General features: G+C 42.4%; 2 protein-coding genes across 4 annotated transcripts in view; both read right to left on the reverse strand.

The window, feature by feature from the left end:
* The window catches only part of HERC1 (HECT and RLD domain containing E3 ubiquitin protein ligase family member 1), a 109,552-nt gene extending 97,789 nt beyond the window's left edge, over window positions 1-11,763 (reverse strand). Inside the window, exon 1 of the mRNA XM_063412166.1 lies at window positions 11,631-11,763. The gene's annotated coding sequence lies outside the window, so the exon portion shown is untranslated. The remainder of the gene's footprint in view (window positions 1-11,630) is intronic.
* The window catches only part of DAPK2 (death associated protein kinase 2), a 51,191-nt gene continuing 36,427 nt past the window's right edge, over window positions 6,406-21,169 (reverse strand). For 2 of the 3 annotated variants that reach the window (XM_063412171.1, XM_063412170.1), the window contains exon 10: window positions 16,547-20,406. In XM_063412171.1, coding sequence (XP_063268241.1) covers window positions 19,771-20,406 — 636 coding nt within the window. In that variant the 3' untranslated portion in view covers window positions 16,547-19,770. The other variant, XR_010082346.1, reaches the window with a different exon arrangement.

Consider the following 21,169-nt stretch of genomic DNA (forward strand, 5'->3'; position numbering starts at 1 on the left):
CCATCTGCGTTGCTCACAAGCAGTGGAGACAAATGGAATCAGACTGATTTATTTAGGAGCATGTGTTCTATCAGTCTGCCAGGAAAGCCCCACTGAGGCTCATTTGATGCTCAAGTAGGAGACATGAACGAAGACACTAGAATACCTGTCTTGAAAGGTGCCTTTTGAAAGGCCCCACAAAACACAACTTTTTCTGGAGGAAAATTTGTTTGCTGCAGTCTCAGAAGAGGGATTTTCACTGATTCTTCCATTAGGGAGTGGAAAAGAATCTAATTCTTTTCACAGATGTTCTCTGGGTGCAGAGTCAGGAACATAGGCCAAACCATGTGGGGACTGCTCAACAAGTCTCCTTTAGGCCTTTAGCCACCCTTCTGGAGCCCAAAGGATTCCCTCCATCAGCCCTGGTGGGTTACCTGGTGGGACTGGAAATCCCACATTCCCATCAGTGCCATCTGGAGTGGTAAGAGTTTTATCACTCCGGGTGTTGCTTCAGGCTATGTTTTTCAGAAGTGACGACAGAGGGAGAAGGAAATGTTACATCCACCACAGCCTCAGAAGAGTACTTATCTGCCACTTGCAGATATATAACATCTTGCAGATAACGAGTACCTTGTCAGCAGCCTCGCCTTAAATGTACTGTACATTGGATATCTGTTAAAGGGGCAAAGAAGGTGTCTCCCTAATAATCACGACTACAAACCCATCAGGCTGCTTCAGCTGTGTGCAAAGGATCCCTTATTTAAGATACACAGAGCCTATCCTGAACAGCTAGCAGCAATCCCCAAAATTTGGCCCTCTGATTTTTCAGCATGTTTTTGAAGAAGCTCTAATGTTCACAAAAACACTAGCAAGGACAGGTCAGTCCTCTTCCTTGCTAAAATTCACCTGCTGGACTGCTGATCGGTGCCTCCCAAATTAACATTGTTCTGCCAGAATCTTTCAAATTTCCTGCCAATCATGTAGTTTATTAAAGATCAGGCATTCCCTTTTATATAAGCAGTAACAACAGCAACAAAGGCAGAGGCAGACACTTCAGATCACAGCAGGTCATAAGTATTTTAATTAATTTCAATTACAGAAATTGCTTGAAGCTGAGCCATGCAGACTGCTAGTGCAGATTTTGTCATGAGGAGCCTGTCCCAAAAGGCATTGAAAGTCATGTCCCAAACTTTCAGGCAGCATTGCCATTTTTGTCACATTCAGATTATACTGTGCTTTTATTTTGGTTTAAGTTGATTTTTATTGAGAGACAGAAGACATTTTTATTGCCCTCTTTTGTTAATAAGAGTTTTCTAGCAGCAGATAGGTTCAGTGGTGTGACATCCTGCTTGGTCTACCTTTAACACTAGACATAAATTACTTGCACAGATAGTTCTAAAGACACATGAGCTTGGCATGAGATCCAGTGGTGAAACAGCCTCTATTTCCCCAAAGGGCTTTTTGGCGCATGTATCTGTTATCTGAACTTGCCAAAAATGAAACCCATCTGAACACTCCATTAGGTTTTACTTTACTCAGTGGAGCCAAAGCCATTAAACAGAATAAATGCTCATCATTATCAATGGGAAAAAAAGTCTCAGTCCCATTTCCAACAATTGGTAGCCTGTTGATTTTCAAAACAAACAGAATGAACATCTGGAATTCTTACAGGGACTTTTAAAAGAAATAAACTGTTAGTGCTCCTTGGAATGAAAAACCTGAGTGGAAGTACAGTTTGGGGGGAGGAGAACAAAGCAAGAAATCTGCATCAGAAGACAATAAGAAAGGAACCCACAGACTCTTGCAAACATACTCCCTTGTTTGGCAATTTAGAGAGGTGTACTAGCACATCTATCTTCATTCTGCTCCCTAGAGATTTTGTTCAGAGGTCTTTCCCTTCCAGGTATTCTTACAGAAGATCACTGCTGTTTCTGAATGATTCACCCACCTCCCCATCCTATCTGCCCCAAACCATACTTTCCTAGGCAGAATATATGCATTAAACTTACATTTTCTGCCTCCTTGGCACTTATAATGCAAAAAGCAAACTTTTCATTTTCATGCACCAGTTTTTTTCCCCAGTATTTTATGAAAAGTGAAAGCCAGCACTTTCCTTATGAACATATGGATCTCACTGATAAGGCTATCTCAAGCACTTAGTCTGTGCCACCTCAGTTGCATCCTACCCATGTTTGGCAGGCTATAAGAACTTTTTCACTAAAACCAGCAATTTTGATATGTGCTAATGTTCGAAAACCTTGGTTCCTCTACAATTAGTAATTAGCATACCCAACAAAGTGACTGCCCTCTGAAGTGCATTCAATACCTACAAAAAAGACACTGAAAAGCAGAGGCCTACTACACCAGCTTAAACTAAACAGCTGCAGGTGCTTTTCCCCACCATTAAAAAGCATTTAAAAAGCTTTTCAGCACCTCATCCTAGCCCTCTAATCATTCTACACATAATAGAAAAATATTTCCATAATTACTAATGGGCCCTAGATAACTCACGGAATAAAAAATGCATATCTGAAGCCTAACTCCTCTTCAAGGCTTCTTTCCTTCAGTGGTGCACTGGACCGTGGGAGAGTGTCTGCCTCTGGAGGCAGCCCTGAACTGTCACCTGGAACTAAGCACCAAGCTCCTCCTGTGGGATAGCCAACCCCTTCATTCAGCACAGCTACCAGAGGTGCTGCATCTTCTCTCTCACACTCTCTGCACTTGGAGGTTGCTTGGAGCACAGGGAGTGAGCATTTGTTACTACCCAGGTGAGGGCTCTCAGTTGAGAAGGGTGTAGCAATGCATTGTGTAACAGGCCATTCTAATGCACCAGTCAAAATGTTTGCGAGTAATTTTATCAAACTACCTGCAATTTTGCTATTAGAACCTCAGTCAAGGTTACTGAGAAAAACAGGGCTAGAAGAGCCTGTGAAACCGACCACCAAGAATGCTAAATCTAGATAAAGGAGGCACAATGTGTTGATAGACCCTGACCAATTAGATGTCTTGAAAGAAGTGTGCCTGTCTCATGAGCAAGGGACTTAGCCAACCCACAGATGTGTGCCCACATGGACCATAGACTTAGAATCTATAATTTGGATTGTACTGAAAACAATAAAGGGCTTCTGGTGAAATCATATTGATTAGGCTATTCAGTGGCTCTTATCCTGCTGCATAGTAGTGACCCACGACGAGGTTAGAAGGGCGTGTGAGACTGCTGCGGACCGAAGCTCTTTGAACTCTGTTCGGGTGCGAAGGGGGTCTGCGGTGAAGAAGGCAGGGCCCCCAGCCTACAGCCTCGGCGGCCGCGGGGGTGGGAGTAAAGAGACTGGGCTCGGAGTACGGGGGCACGAACCTCCCGAATACACCCCCGAAAAAAAGAAGAAAAAAAATTCTTAAGGCTGCAGCAGGTTCGCCGATAAACAGGTGAGAGGCCGGGGCTAGGGGATGGGAAAGGCACTGTCCAATGAAACACAGGCCACATCAAATGTCCCCTAACTTATTCTCTCTGAGAGAGGTAAAACATGACCCGAAAAGGGGGTCAAGAGAATGCAGGACGAACAACCTGCAGTGAAACGAAATTCAGGCACAGAATGCAAATAGCGAAAGGCTGCGGCTACAGCCGGCCACGGGACAGCACAAAATACGCAAAAATAAGAACCAGCCGGCAGAGCGGGACCCGAGCGGTGTGAAAAACACAGAAACAAACACACCTCCCTGGGAAACCGCGGGCACTGGAGGACGGCAGATAGAGTCAAAAATTCTTGAAATGACAACGGGATGTATATTAGAATTTAAAGACTTTGATAGGCTTGCATTACAGCTTCTTTGCTCCTGCGTGCCGCGTATTAAATGAAATCATGAGCAAGTTGAGGTTCCAGCGGGCATTTACGTCACTGACCGCTCCCCGTAGAAACCGCGGGCAGCCCCGCTGAAATCGAAGCCGTGCTCGGCTCCACTGAGCCGTGACCGACTCCGCGCTCTGTCCCGCTGAGCTTTTGCTGGCTCCCACGACCCCGCGCATGGCTTGCCCAGTCGTGCAGATGTCTCCCTTAGCCATGCAGGCAGCCCCCCCGAGCGAACACATTTTGAACATGGCGCGGAATCGGGCGGTGTCCTTCAGCAGCACTGTGCATGTGCAGCACAGCCGTCCGTACAACAAAATGGCGGTGCCCTTCAAAGACCTTTCTCTCAACACAAGGGCTGCTTCTTGTTCTTTTCCGTACAACGCCGTATCTGGAGCATGCGCATTGCCGCCGACGCCATTCTGTGACCACCGAGGCTCACAGCCTCCGCGTACAGCGCTGCCTCTGGCCACGTCTATTATTGCAAGGAGCGGGGGGTAGGGAAGAATGGAACAGAAGGTTATACACAAATAGAAGGGATACAACAGCGAGGATATTATTTTATCTCAGCAAAAGGGACAGATTCGCAAGATGCAGGCTCACTGAATCCGGAAAGAGACCCCTCAAATTTTAAATCACACGTTTCTTCCGAAAAAAATTAAAATCACTTAATTGGACTGAGGTGAGATGAAAAGCTATTAAAGAGAGAGATTTTGACGTAGTGACTGAACAGCTTTTGATTATGCCTTGTCGAGAAACTCAGAAGAGAGCGCTCGCCTTCTCTTCCACGGTGGCCAGGGACACACAGGCCGAAGCAGGGCAGAGCGGCTCCCGCGCCCGCCCTGCCTGGCATTGCTCCCCAGCCCTGCCAGCCCGGCCGCAGGGAACGCAGTACCCCAAGAAGGACACCGTGATCAATCCCAGATAACCCGCAACTTGGAAAAATCCAAGAGCACTCAGCTTCGCAGAGAGATGAAAATACCTTGTCAGAAGTCTCAAAAGAAGATGGTAACAGGGATACAACAACTCAGAATCTTCCTAAAATATACACAAGGAAATAGAAGAAGCTTGAATATATTGTACAGACACCTCCAAAACGCTGCAAAATTGAATAGCAGTTTTAACAAACTATAAGTGTTGTTTCCTTTTCTTTGGTAAAGCTGCAAATATTGAATTATACTCAAGGTTACATTTAATATAAATTAAGTGTTGATAGAGTTAAGCATGAACTGAACTACTACGTTTAGGTCAGAGTACTGTTAAGTTATATGCTATTGCTTCAGTATCCAGATGCTAAGTTCTCTTCAAATTAACTTTATCGAGTTTAGAAGAACTGATCAATTTAAAATTGTTCAAAGTTATGTTAAAAGATGCTTGTCTGGATTTCAGAGTATAGGTTTTGGGGGTTTTTTATAAAAAGGCAGTGCCGCGCGGCTGAGTTTTATCCTCAAGAAACCCCCGAGCTCTGGTCAGTTCGCAGCTGCACACAGAACGCTGGAGCTCTGCAGACGGCAGGGACCGGAGCACATTTCCTGCTCACAGCCCCTTCCCGGAGCTCCGGGCTCCAATGCCATTCGCTCCCGCTCTCTGCGCGGCCTTTTCAACAGAGCTGGCGGCTCTGCCGGGCCGGCCCCTCGAGCGGCGGCCCCTCTCTATGGAGCTCCACGGGCTCCGGGACAGGAGGTGGGAGACACAAGGGCTTTGTGTCTTTTTAACCTTTTCCATATTTGGTTTTGGTGTTTTCCCTTTTTTGCTGCGTGCGGTCTTTAAAGATTTTCTTTGTGTTGTTTTTCCCCTCCGCCTTTCTATCGCGGGTGTTTTGGCGGGGCGGGGATGCAGCAGCCCCGGGAGCTGTCGCGGGTCGCGCTGGTTCTGCACGGCTCCCACCGCCACCCTTGCTCGGGCATTCCAGAGTTAAGGATCTAATCCCTACGAATGTGAGCACAGCACCGCGGCGTTTGTTTGGTTTTCCTTTCCCCGCAGCGACCGGAGAGGTCTTTTTTCCCTGCGGGCAGCATAACCCTCCCCTGCTCCAGCGCGGAGTGGCTTCTGACTATCTCTGTTTAATGAGGCTTTACGTATTGAGTTTGTGTGCCTTAAAGGTGTTGAGACAAGGGGTTTTTTTTCTTTCTAGGTTGGTTTTGCTTTCTATCTGATCTCTGATTTTTTATAGTTTTACGGTGACTGGAGAGGTAGAAAGCAGTAAAATGCAGTGCCTTATTACCTACCAAAGATTTTAATATAGTCTGATCTCTTTAACAAGAATGCAAATGAATTTGCCAGATGAAATTACACAAAATACAACTGCGAGATTGTATTTGACACACTGTTCACCAGTGTGCCAAATTACTCTGTGTTATATTTATTTTTTCAGTAACCCCGCACTCTAAGAAACCTTACAAAATTTCTGTTTCCAAGAAATTGCAGTTGCCAGGGATTTTTTTCATAACTAAATTACTTAGGAGTTTAATATGCTTGTTGCGACCTTTATCCCTGCAGTACATCATCATGCTGTTATTTCTTTTACAGGTTGTTCACTTTTCCCTTTTTTTTTTTTTTTTTTTTTTTTTGTGTGTGTGTGTGTTATACCAATACCAATAGAATAAGCTATATCTTGTTGCATCTATAACTTTTGGAGGTCCTAATTTGCAGTTGTATTTTCATAAGGTCCAAGGGTATAATGCTTCTGTTAAACTGAGCAAGGCTAAATTTTAATGGGTTGCTTTGGTGGATTTTATGTCTGCTAAGTTTCAATATTAGTAAGTCTAGATAAGGTTTTATTCCAGTTTTATATAGACCACAGTTGTATTCAGTATAATGGTTGTCTCTGAGTCTTCTTAAAGGTACCTTCTGTTTTACTGAGGTAATAATTGAGCTATTGATTGAGGTAATAATTGAGTAATTAATTTGAAGTCCTTTTAGGGCAGAGTTTTATTGAGTTCATTTTGTTAAGCTTTATTGCTGTCAAAATTTGTTTACCAAATTTGAGTGTTATTCAGTCTGAGTTATTGTAAATATTACTGGTGAGTTGTTCAGTGTTTTCTTTTTCATGCTTCCTGATGCCATGGGTTGTGGTCATGCAGGCTGTGCAGGAGGCAAAGCTGTTTGGGCTTTTCTGCATTTTCTAGGGGTTCTCTGGGTCTGTTGATGTTTGTGAACTTGAGTAGAAGGTGGAAGCTCTTGAGGACCTTCTTCTAAATGGTAGATAAACTCTCCAGCTTTTTTCTTTGTGGGATGCTGTTGTCCATCCTTGCTGTGGGATGCTGTGTGTCTTCTCAGCTTTGGATTAGGTTTGTCAGTGCAGTCTCATTTTGATTCTATCCTGTTTTTTGGATTCCAACTCATTTGGCGAAGGAGCTCATGGTTTTATCTCCCCTTTTGTTTCATTTTACTGTTATAAATACATGAAAATTTGGAATATATTATCTGAACTTTTTCAGATAGTTACAACTGATATATTACACGGGAGAGCACAGCCTTGAACCGCGGGGAATGCCCAAGAACCGGGAAATACATTGTGTTCAAGGAGATGCAGGACACGGTCTGAAGGACAGTGGACTTTACCCCGATAAGTCACAGCTGTGTTTTGAGTGTGATAAAAGAATAGGATAGCTAGTCAGGAGATCCTGAGGAAGAAGGAATTGAAGGTAGTGTAAGAATAGTTTGGGAAGACTGACCAAACGGGAGGGATGCTCCCTGTGGTGAGGAAATCTGCTGTGAGGTCAGTGTGGTCTGCAGTTGGACCCTGCAGCGGGAGTCTGTCGCAGTCCTGCTCGAGCTGGGTGAAGGCCCATGGTCAGAGGCAGCAAGGGAATACTTGTCATATCCTACTGTCCTATTCCTACTAGAATACAGTCATATTCTAGTAAGAAATAACCAGTAGTCAGAGTCTGCAAAAGGAACCCTACAGTGGGAGTTTACTGCAGTCAAAAGTCAGTGATAGTTAGGATCAGGACGGCTGAATTATAGAGAAGAACAAACCAGGACCTTTTCACATTTTTAGACAAGAGTCTGTGGCTTGACTGTTTCTATCTCAAACATGAGCTCTGAATATTAATTGTACGGTGTGAACTTACTGACCTGATAATAGGCATTATTCATAAGTTGATACTATTGTGTTATAGCCAGCTTCTTAGAAAACACATGTTGTTTCAAGATTTTATTTATTTATTTTTAACTGCTTTAAGTATTTCGTAACTGCTATTGTTAAGGACCTTGTCTTAAATATGTGTTAAATCGTTCTCTAGCTGTTTATGCTAGTTTCTGCACTAGCTCTGTGGTTTGAACCAGTGCTGTCTCATAATTTTTAAGTATTTTTCAGAGTTACAAGAAACAATATCTGAGCTTCCTTGAGGACCTCCTCTGAACTGATGATATTGTGACCTTTAGTTCTTGTTACAGAAGCAGTACAACAGTTTGCTGTGTTTAAAGCATCCCTATCCTGAGGGAATTTCACGAAGGGAGGAGACAAGTTATTAGATGGTTCAATTAGTCATTCATCCTAAGATTCTTAAGAGCCTTGTGTTGAAATATGTCTAGGGAATTCTCTTCCAGGTTAGAGCTCAGGCAGTGGCCAGGCCTTGGTGACTTGCTTGGTGGAAAAATACAATAGAGTTTGTCTGATGCAAGAAAAGGAAGGCGGAATTGTAGCAATGCATTGTGTAACAGGCCATTCTAATGCACCAGCCAAAATGTTTGTGAGTAATCTTATCAAACTACCTGCAATTTTGCTACTAGAACCCTCAGGAATTCATCAAGGTTACTGAGAAAAACAGGGCTAGAAGAGCCTTAGAAACCGACTACCAAGAATGCTAAACCTAGATAAAGGAGGCACAATGTGTTGATAGATCCTGACCAATTAGATGTCTTGAAAGAGGTGTACCTGTCTCATGAGCAAGGGACTTAGCCAACCCACAGATGTGTGCCCACATGGACCATAGACTTAGAATCTATAATTTGGATTGTACTGAAAACAATAAAGGGCTTCTGGTGAAATCATATTGATTGGGCTATTCAGTGGCCCATATCCCCCTGCAGAAGGGGTGAGACCTCTAGTAGTCACAAGGCACATAAGGACCATTTCTGTATTTTAGCTGAAATGCCTTAAGCACATACGATTGCAGACTAAATAGCCTCAGCTTTCAAAGCAAAACAAGTGACACCCATTGGCTCTAAACATGTAGACCCAGGAAATCACTTCTAGAATGGAGCTGCTACAGCTAGCTACAAAAAGAAACTATAGGAAGGAAACAAGTGGCTTTTACTCCAGAGAGCAGAGGCTTCTGAAGGCCAGAACTGGTTCAACCTCTCTGTGTGCAACTCTGAGACATCTCTGTGTGCAGAAAGCACAGCTGTCCCTCCTGTAAGGAGCATTACCCAGGTTCCTCTAACTGCAATCTGAAAAAATCTGTATTTACCACCTACAGCAAAAGCTGAGGTCCTTGCAGCTTCACATACATGATTATTTTTACCTCTCCTCAGTAACACCAGGATACAATCCTGAAGAAAATCATAAATTGTCTTATATGCTCTAGAAAGCCCAAAACTAGAGATCTAAATAATTTTATGTATAAATGGTTCCACTTACAATGGCATTATAGTGACTCTGCATTAATAACTCTGGAGATCCTGTACATTATATTTTTTCCAACATTATGCATGTCAAATGGAATAGCTCTATGAGTTCAGTCTTTAGGATTAAAAAAAAATTAAAAACAAAACAAACCCCCAAACCAAATGTAGGTTAGTATTTGCATAATAGCACAACCTTGGGCCACAAGTCACAGGTCTGTTAACCAGCCTGGGTCAACTTCTGACTCGTGGGATGACGTACCGTGTTTGCTAACTGATCTGCCCCCACCAGCTGGCTTTGGATCTACCTCAATGACACAGCTGCCTGCTTCATGTCATTCCAGATGTCTACAGACTCCTGTAGAATTTCTTCCTGGCTGAATAACCATACTCCAGGAAAGGATTTGGAATCTCTAATTTGTTGATTTGCTCATAGGAGTACACTGTGCAGCGGACACTGCATTTTTAAGTACTGACTTTCACTACCACTGGCTTGCAGAGTGCTCCTGCCACACTCAGAAAAGCCTTTATTTCCTTCTTTGATCCAGGTGCAGGGAAATGGAGCACTCCAGTGAGGAGCATTACATATTCCCAACTTTTCATTATGGGCTTTGAGTCATTCACATTTCAAAATCAGACTTCACTTGTTGCAGACTTCTGAGGACTTAACTTTATATGCTACAGCTTTTAAATGCCCAGCATGAACTAAGATAAGATTAAAGGTGCAGCACCAAGACCACAACTCCATCCTTATGTTGTTTTCTCTTGAATTGCAGGACTAGGTCTAAACCGAATTTAGCATTTCCCATCCTTTGGTAACTGAATGAGAGACTCTAAGTTAAAAATTAGAAAAGCTTCCCCACACTTCAAAACAGTAAATCTCATTAATTTCAAATTTCATACAAACACATTACAGCATATTTTATGTATATAGAGTAAAAAGATTTAAAAGATAACTGAATTACCTAAGAACTTTTTTATTTTTACCAAATAATTGTTATATGAAGACAATTCACACGCACACAAGATACTTCAAACAATTATTTTTAACAAAGCTCACAAAGTTCATCCTTGGGAAAAACATGTTTTAGGAAATATTGATGTGACTTTTTCTTACGTTTTCTGTTGAGCAGATATATCCCACCTAAAAAGGCCACGACTGAGCACAGTTCCAAGTAGAACAGGAAAATGTTACACCTCTGAGATGGATGGTCAAAAGTTGAAGCAAACTGCTATAAAAAGCTAATCCTCAGTGACAGTCTCTGCACCTACCCCTCAAAAATAACAACAAACTACACCAGCAATGACACTGTGAGGAGACACTTGAGCAGGCTCTGGCACAAAGAGTTGCAGGTAGAGCCCTAAGTCCATACTTAGGCTCCTGGATCACCCATGTTTCTGATATGGGGTACACTGTGTACAGGGCATGGTCACAGACCCCTGTGCACACCCCAGACCCACAGCCAGGCCAGCCATTCCTTCCCATTTTCTCCCACAGCCAAAGCCCATTCTCCACTCCATCGGGGCTCCCCAAGGCTTCTCCTCAATCCACCCTTCCCTCAGCGAAGTTACTCACTGTGACAAGGACCATGACTTCTTGTCCATTTGAAGCCTTCATGTTCTCAATTCATCAGGAGCTGTGCTTCAGGGCCAAACTCCTGCCCCTGAGCCTCAGCCACGCACCCGGTCACTCCAGCTGGGGTACAGGTCTAGCCCTCCCCCCAAACCCTTTGTGTCCCAGCTGGACGAGGTTTGCTGTAATAACATTTCATCTGGTTCATGATCATTGCCAGGTGATGGTTCCCTGCCAGCCCTGCCCCATAACAAGGTGTACCTGGACCCTCTTTAACTCCTCTCACTGAAACACACATGCTGAAAATTATGTATTACCTACCATTTGAGCACTGAAGTTGTTAAAAGTTTGAAGTTTATGTGAAGACAGAGTAGACATTTATGTCAGCAATACAGAATGTCAGCCAGTTACACTAACCACATAGAAATGAGAGAAGGGGAAAAAATGCCTCTGAGTTATTTGATTCTCAACTGGACATTGTTAAATATATGCCTCCTTTTCCATGCACATACAAATGCCTCGATTTACATACAGTAGATAGGAACAATACCTCTTATTAAAAGAAAAAAGGAGCAAGTGAAAGTAAATGGAGTAAGACAGCACAGACCAGAGGCGAGAGCAGCACTAGCAGAGCTGCTGGGGCCGGCAGTCGCCGGGCTTACCTGGCTGTCGAGGGTGCGGGACACCGGGCTGCGCTGTGGGCACCTCGGTGCTGAGGGGGAAGCACGGTCCATCGGGCCCAGCAAGCTCTCTCGGGCCACAGGGCGAGCCAGTGCCCCCGCGGCGGCTCCTCCGCAGCCCCAGAGCGGCCCTGTCGCCACCTGCGCCCGATGAGCCCCCCTCACCCCCAGCGGGCCGGCACCGGGGGCAGGGGCGGCACGAACCCGCCCCGGTGCCGCCGGCCCGGGCCCGCTCCCTCCCGCTGCCCTGAGGCGCCGCCGCGTCCCGGCCTCGGGGACTCCACGGCTGCGGGGCCTCGGCTCAGGCCCCGCTCCCGGCCCGGGGGAAACACAGACACGCACACCCGTCCTGCTTTCTAACACTTTATTAGCAAATCACAGTGACAAATCACAGTAACAAATATCTCTGCTATTTTTGACAGTCTGTACTATTTCCAGGCACAAAAAAAAAATTTAAAAATCTGTGTTTCTCTTAATAAAAATATATGTAGATTAAAAAACATCACCATTAAAATAAGAATAAAAATAACCAAATAGCTATATACTTTATTAAAGTAAAAATACTTGTGGGCTTTTGTGGGGTTTATTGTGGTTTTTTTCCTCCCTTCAGACTATAACTTCATATGTCTCCAGGTTCCCTACTGCAAAACAGAATGATACATAGAAAGTAGATTTTTTTTTCTCCCAGCAAAGCAGATTCTGTAACACAAAATCATTCAGTGTTCCATTTCCTTCCATGTCTTTTTTTTTTTTTTTTTTTTTTTTTTTGGTGAATACCAGACCAAGCCCTGCACAGAGCAGGTGTCCTGCCAATGCTGGCAGCAGCACAATTGCATTGTACCTCCCTGAGAGGGCTGAGCTTCCCCTCATGAACAGACAGGGTGATGAACACAGGGAACACCACAGCTGGGAAGGCACTGTAAAGCTTCCTAATGCGCCACCAACATTAGTCCTGAGAACAAGAGATTCTACACTCACAGCAGGCTCCTAGCTGGAAAAGTCAGGGAATAGTTTGGCAGGACACGAAAGCTGTTGTGGTTCCTGTGCAATCGAGTTGCTTGGGAGCCATGTGGAGTGACAGTGCCAGAGAGAAAGGCCCGGCCTTAGCACAAAGGCTGAAGACTGAGCAGTGAGCTGTCTGTAATGTCTTGTCAAAACACCACCTTACATCTTTATAAAGGTAGAATTAATTTATTAAAGGTAGAATTAATAAGCCTGAGCTTCACACAGCCTTGCACTCCTCTATCTGCCTTTCTGTTGTGTCCCATCCTTCTCAATAGTTCCTAGGATTTTAGATTAAAATGACCCATCTCCCTGAGAGCACAATCCTGATCCAACAACCTAACACCTATTTTAACCAGGGCTTAATTTTCATGAGTGTAACTTACATATACATCTCACAACCTCAAATTTGAAAACCAAACGTGTTTTTAAAGTCCAGAAATTCAGAAAAATACCACTGGCTTGGAGCCTGTTTGATTTTCCACATGCTTGGGAAAGCAGGAAGCAAAATTTGGTAGGTAAGGTGGGCAGCTTTTTATCCAAATATATATTTTTAGAGTTCTGTTTATGAAAGATTCCCTCCAGACACTGCCATGGTTTAACCCCAGTTGGCAACTAGGCCCCACACAGCCCCTCACTCACCTTCCCCTGGCCCTGGTGGGGAGGAGAACTGGCAAGCCAGCTTTGAGGGTTACTTTGAGATATGAACAATATTGTAATTGAACTAAAGGAAAATATAATTATAATCATAATAATTAACAATAATGGAAAGGAAAAGAGAGGAATAAAACGCAGGAAAGACAAGGGATGCACAACATAATTGCTCACCACATACAGACCAATGCCCATCCCTGAGCAGTGACCTGTGGCTCCCAGCCAATTCACCCCAGTTTGCATACTGAGCATGCCATTCCATGGGCTGGAATATCCCTTTGAATATTTTGGGTCAGCTGTCCCTGGCTATGGTCCCTTCTAGCTTTCTGTGTACCTCCTCACCAGCAGAGCATGGGAAAATGAAAAGTCCTGACTTATGATAACCACTACTTAGCAAGAACTAAAACATCAGCATATTATCAACATCATTCTCATACTGAATCTAAAACACAGCACTACCAGCTACGGAGAAAATTAACTCTATTCCAGCTGAAATTATGATGCACTGAAACCTCAGGTTTCCTTGTTACTGCGCCCTCTTAATACATACATTGCTGCAACACTTTTGGAGGATTCTGTCTCAAGAATTACAAAGAAAGTTCAGAAATACACCTTTTAATTCAATATGAAGAAAAGCCCATGCCTTGCACCTTATCCCTTGACCAGCACACATCACAGGCTATGGCAGCACAAGATACAAAATAAAAAGAAATAAGTAGTATAAAAGTGCAGTGCAATTATTTGCAGAAACATTCACTCTCCAGCTTCCACAATTCATATATTCACATTCTCTTTCATTTCCTCCAACTTTCCCAGTCCAGGATCACCTTAACATCCCTCTCATACTCATTCCTCTCCACTGCTTTTTTTGTCCCACCCTCTCCTTCATTTTCTGTTTCAAATCCTATGTTCTGCCTCTCTCCTCCAAAGCTTCTCATACATTTTCTTCCTTACACAGAAGTAATTTCTTATCAACTGCATTTTAGTCTCTAAGCAAGGATACAGTTACAAATAAAAGTAGCATATTTCTATTTCTTTCTTAGAAACTGGAAGCCATCAAAATTAAGCTGATACTAGTTTTCAACTCTAAAACCTCAGCCTAGAGATGACAAGTGTAAAGCCAAACAAAATCAGTTTCCTCATCTGTCTATAGTTGTTTCTAATAGACTTGCCTTCTGATTTTTAATTCATTAAATGGCAAAATAAATAGGAACTTCTAGCAAATACATTCAATGAAAAAATACCCTAGTCTATGCACATTTTCTGCTACCAATTGAACAATACTGGTTTAGAAAGTAATATAGTTAAAATGATGCAACTTCCCTGTGCAAAGGTGTTACATCAATATCAAAGTGCTTATTTCCTCAATTTTGGATACAATTCCCTGAATAAAAACCAGATGTCTGCAGTCTGGGTTACATGTAAACAGCACCTATACAAATAGGTGTTAACAAGTCTCCAATTTGCTGACAATAAACAATATTGACAACAATAACAAAGTCTAAGACTATTTTTTCGCATGCCTTAGGTTTCTAATTGCCTTTTTGAGGCATCCTGTCATCCTTTGGGAAAATGTTGGATTTGGGTGCATGTAAATCACTACAGATTTTTTTTCTCTTTGTCATCCAAAAATTGCTTTGGCCTACCTCAGTGCCACAGTCAGTCGTACTCACACTGACAATGGGAGTTGTGGTAATCCTCACCCAGAGACAAGGGCCAGAGCACAGTTCTTGTTGCATTTCAGAACTATTTACTGCCAGGTTCACAAAATCAAGGTTATGCTATGTAATGGCATTGTGATTTTCTCTTCAGTGACAGCAATAACAGAGTACTGCACATAGCTAACAAAACCTGCCAGATACCTGTCATCAAATATTTATGCTATTAACAAATATAAAAATTGCATTAAAAAATCCTTAAGACTCACTAGCAATTTCCCTGACTGAAATAATAACACAGTCTTAAACACTGTGTGGAAAGGGAATTATTCTAGAGTAAAAGATTATCAGTAGAAACCCTACACCCTGAGTGCATTCGACATCAGAAATAGACTGAATTATCACTGAACCACTTAACATATAAAAACACTCCAACTGGTGTTTGTGCTGTAGCATTTCCCAGGGAATCTTGATTCCCAATTTTCTAAAATGCTCAGTAGGTATTTAAGACCATCATCCAGTTGTTGGTGTAGTTTGAGAAACAAGAAGCATCATACCAAGGACTCAGACAAGAAGTCTGCTGCCAGGGCTGCTTGCTTCAGCAAGGATGAAAGATTCTTGTCTCCTGCCCATGGAATCCTCATCCCATTATGAGATGCTGCTTCTCCTCTGAAGATGGGCTTTTCTTTGTGAAAGATCCTCACTGTCACTTTCACAGTTTCTCTGAAATAGAAAGGCCACAAAGTCTCTGTCATGTAAATGAAATACATGCTCTTAAAAATGTTATCAGTATCATCTGTTGAGAACAGCAGAGCTAATAGAGCCTCACAGTTCACTCCAGAAGGTCACAGGCAGTGCCAGGGTCCCCCACCCTCCATCACAGAGCCCAGCACAAGAGCATTGAGCTCCCCTGCAACTGCTCAGATCTCAGTCACATCCCATGGTCACTGCCTGCGATCCACACATCACCTGCAGGCTCCCTGCTGCTCCTTTACACAATAAATGTGCTTAGCCCCTAGGAAGTCTATCAAGCCACTGGCTCTCCCCGCACTAAATTCCGATCACAGTAACAGAACACACAGCAGTATTAAAGACACAAATGATGCCATGGTCTCATCTGGTTTCCCACTCCAAGTCACTGCTGTCCTGCTGGGCTGTGCATCCCTGTAAGGACAGCAGAAATGACTGCACAGTATGATTGGTTCTTCTTCCCGTGTGAGGAATGTACCTACCAAACTCTTATCTTGTGTCTGGACTTTCTCCACCAGCGAGCGCGATAAGTGGTTGCACAGTGAAACAATACGGTATGAAAGCTGTGCAGAGAGGGAGGAAAACCAATTTGGTCACACATACCCAGTGCAAACATATCCAAACACATTTCATTTATTTACTGCTTATTACAATTTTACATTCAAGCTCCATCTTGCCCTCTTGCCATCAGGCTTGGGAAGCCTCATGTGAGAAGGATTAAGGCTCATTGTCATACCTTCCATCGCCTTCTAGCGTATTGCCTTTTGAAATTTTCCATGTTAACAACAGATGATTTCCGAACCAAAGCCTGTTGCTTGTCCATGGGCTGGAAGATAAAAGAGCAATTTTATTGTTCTGGTCCCTTTGGTGCATAAAATATGCAAGATACCTCATGTGGAGTTGGCTGAAAGAAAGCTGGGGAAGCTGCGGATTCGTACAGGTAAAAGCAGAAGAAAAAGAATTAAATCTACCTCACTCTGGGCCTATACAGGACCCTTTTGATTGTAAATAAAATCCTAAAACTAGAGGGTGCTAAGGCTATGCTTTCACTTGGTAAAGTTGCTAAGGTGCTTCTCATGCACACCTGCCCCATCTCCCTTTTCTCTGGATGACATCACTGTAATAAAATAAGACAAACATAACTGTCATGTAGTATTAGTGACAAGGATACATGCTATCTGAAAAAACTCCAGCTATGTCCTTTAACCATAGCCAGAGTATGAGAGCACAAGCCATTGACACCCTGGCAATAAAATAATTGCAATATCTAACTATGGAAAAATAGGAACAAAAAAGAATATAGATCAGAATTCAGACATGTGCCTAGCATTTTGGATGTCAACCTGGTGTTAAGGAACAGATGTTCAACAAATCCTGACACAGTCCTTTTGAAAATGATGCATATTTCAATTCCAAAAGCACATCAAAATTTGCATAAACCATAAAACCAAATCTGACAGAGAGAAAAAAATGGTTCAAAACCAGATCAGGCAAGAGTGAAAAGAGAAAGCCCAGGAATCAGCCCTGGAAGAGTATGGAGTGACAACCATTCCAGCTGTTCTGGTCTGCATATGTAGGAGGTGGATAACACAGAAATATTTATACTGAACTGGAATGGAATGTAACCAAGCCATGCACCTGAAACAGCAAGAGTACCAGTGGAGAATGGAAAACATATCACTGAGGACTTAAATGTCTTTTTCAGCAAAATAATTTAAAATGTTTGATTCAACAAATTCACTTTTCTCATCAAATGCTGTACATTTAGCATTTTTGCAGATATCTCAGCAGCACTTCAAGGAGCCAAGCTATCAGGTGGACCCTCTTCTCATTTAGATGTACACGCCATTTGCATTCAACAGAACTGGGACAGTTAACCATTAAATATAATTTCCTCATTCTGCAAACAGCCAGCATGGTGCAACAGGCAAGCAGAAATCAATTTGAAGTGGAAAAAATGTCACTGGCTAAATGTCAGCTGTACAATCATTATGAAAAATTTCCCAGTGCCCTTTCAGCAGCAGAACCATCACAGACTAAATAACTCACTTTACTGCAGATTGCTAATAACCACCTCTCCATTTTCAGTACCCTGCAACCCAGTGACCTTGTCATTCTCTCAGCCATCAGAATCTCTTCTCAAAAGCAGTGTGTGATTAGCCTCAAGGACTGAGTCACAACACTACCCTCACCTAAACATGCTTAGGAACAAGGTGGCCTCATTTAATGCTCTTTCTCATTGTGCCAGTGCATTTGTTCCTAAAGAAAATCAGTATGAACAAAGAGTATGAGATCATGGCTGAGGGGAGGCAGACTTTCTTGAGAGTATTTTCTGCAAATTCTAACTCTCACTAGGCTTTAAGTTACATTTTAGGAATTAAAACTCTCTCCCCCTGACAATGAAATCCTGTGCTCCAGTTCCCCTGGACAGTTTTTAATGGGTCTTCCAGCTCAAAGGAATTCGCAGAAGCATTCTGAAACAATAAAAAATGGACATGCACAAAATTCTGAATACTGTATGTCACAGTAGAGCCCAATTATCCCCAGCCATCAATGCCAGCTTGCCAGGGTCACATCCTGGCTATCTACACTACTTTGAAGCTTTTGAAAATTTCACATATTGTGCCAACAACTATGTCACAGAGAGCACATCCAGTTTTCATCCTCCTTCAGTGTACAATGAGGGGAGCAACAATACCCCAAGTGAACAACTGTTTTCAAACTCTGAATTTGCATCAGCCTCTGCCCATCTTTGTTGAGGACATGGCAGTAATGGCTCCACTGTACTTAGCACAAACTGGATGAGAGCATGCTTTTATCTTTTTATCTCAAAGTAGGAAACATTATTCTTAATCATGTTAGGAACAACAACAGTTCAGTTTTCAGTTTATTTAGGTCATTAACTTTCTGCAAAAGGAGGAAGGAGGAGGGGCAGTAAAAGATATATGCTAAGCATACACATATATGCTATATGTAAAGATTCACTCTAGCTGGACTTGAGCTATTATCTCACTGATTCTTGCAGATGCACAACAGTCACCTTGCAGCAAATGCCCACAGAAACTTGGCATCTTTTTCAGTCACTAACCATCAGGGAACAACTGCATCCTGCATAAATAATTATTTATTGTGTTCAAAAACGAGATTGGTACATCTGTGTATATTAATACAGTATAACCAAATTACTTATTTGAAATACAAGACAGCAGGGCATGATTCAAGGTTTTCTTTTACTTTTTAAAACCTAAGGAAAAAATCTTTATAGCAAGAACATAGTCTCAAATGCCACACCATAGACTAAGTTAGTTGTAGCTTTGTAATCTTCACTGTAGGAAACAAACCAGAGGACTATGTTATCACTTAGTCACAAATCTGCACTGTGAAATTACAGTCATTTGATCATTACAAGTTCCCAATGATGTCTTTTAAATAGGATTTCTTCGATATAGGACAGGAAACTCAGCTGTTGATTAATCCTTTCGTTTAAAATTCACCCTACCTTTGATGGTAAAAGAGTTCACCCTGCACAACTGGCCTAAACATTAATCCTAACATTCCTCACTGGCAGCCATTTCACAGAGAATTTCCACAGTACTAGCTAAATGTTAAATTACTACACCATTTGCTTTATTTTACAGGACAGATTTAACCTTTGTAAATATTTGTCTCATAAGGTGTATAGAACTGCCTGCAGCAGGGCTACTCAACTTTTTCCTTCAGCCAACCAAAGATGGGATAAGGGGATTTTTATTAGCTTCCAGGCATCCCATTTCTAGTAAGTACAGACTGACATATTCTTTATTCCACATTAATAACCTAGTAATTTTTTAGGAACTGTAATACATAATGTAGAGTAAAATATAGGCAATACCAAAGGCTTTGGCACTTCAACACTACAAACCACTGGGAGATTATGGCTTTAGTCAGCAGCTTGTGCAATACATCAGAACTTCCACTTTAATTCTAGGTCATGCTTTTGTGTAGAATCTGTGCACTAGAACTTTTTAACTGATGTATATTGAAGCAAGCAACAAACCCTGCACTTAGCCTGATCAGAGTTACTGATGGGATTCTGTCACATCAAGATTCAACTGTGCAAGGAATTCTTCACAGCAAGATCTATTTAACAGCTCCATTAGTGATTCATTAATATCTTTGTTGAAAACAAAGTCAAAGTTTTCATTCACACAAGCTACATTTTCCAGTTGAAAACTGCTCATTAAATCCTGTATCCACTTGAGTTCCTCAGAAACTTCCTGTCTGAGGGATTCATACTGGCTCTGCAGCTCAGCGTATTTCCCGCACACGCCTCCGAGACTGGCACCAACAGCCTCAATGTCATTGTGCAAATGCCTTTTCAGGGACTCCATTTTACGGTATTCATACTTCAGCTGGGACAGCTTGTGCCTCACACTTTCACCTTCTTCTTTATACCAGGCTTCTTTCTCATTATAAATGGAAAGCAGAGCATCCATGTCCTCCTGCAAGGAATCGCGGGATGTAGCCAAGGTGCTGAAACCCTGCTCTACACAGGAAATGTCCTCTACGACACGGGCAAAGCGCTCAAAGTTGATGTAGGTGTTGTTGGGGGGCATGCTTGAATGGCACTTTATGGTGTACTCCCTCAGGTGTTTTGTCTTCAGCTGTGTGTTCTCCACCTTCTTGTTTTCCTGGACTTTGGCTTCATCTTTCAGCTGGTGATTTGTCAGACAGAGGAACCAATATTACTTAACATTTACAAGACTGCAGCAATCCAAAAGCCCTACACAAAGCATGCAGCCTGGGCTTCCACAATGCTGGGAGATTCTTTGCTTCATGCATTTGATGAAAAGAAACAAACACCAAACACCCAAGCCCAGACTGAATGTGACAAATGATATGCATTCATTCCAATGTGATAAGTGCAAACAACATGGCTGCAACTTATTTTCATGCTAATTTTAGCAATTAACAGTGTTAAAGCTATCAATATTTGTATGAGGAAAACCAACAACTCTAAAACCACTCTAATTAATGTTTTGTGCAATGCAAAGAAAAACTGAATTTCAAAAATCCTCATTAGTCATACTGAGACTAGTTAAATGTATTTTCAATGAGAGACTTATCCACATAAGCAAGCAACATTTATGAGGAAAAAATGCATACAGACACACAAATGTAAGCAAACCAAACCAGAACATGGGGTACAGCAGTTCCCTCTTCAGAGAGAGAGAATATTTTCCATATTGATTACAGTCAACTCTCAATTCAAGAAAGCACTAAAGCAAACACACAGTATATGCCCAGCCAAACAGAGAAGAATGGAAAAATGCAAAGCCCAGTCCAAGATGGGATATGTAATGTGCAATAAACATTAGAGCTTTGTTACTCTCTTTTTGAAAGTTATGATAATAAAGAAAGTCATTTGCAGAAATCCAAGGATTTGGTGAGACCCAACTAATTTCCTCCCAGTACCTC

The sequence above is a fragment of the Prinia subflava genome, chromosome 15 (genome assembly GCF_021018805.1).
Source record: "Prinia subflava isolate CZ2003 ecotype Zambia chromosome 15, Cam_Psub_1.2, whole genome shotgun sequence".
Taxonomy (NCBI): Eukaryota; Metazoa; Chordata; class Aves; order Passeriformes; family Cisticolidae; genus Prinia; species Prinia subflava.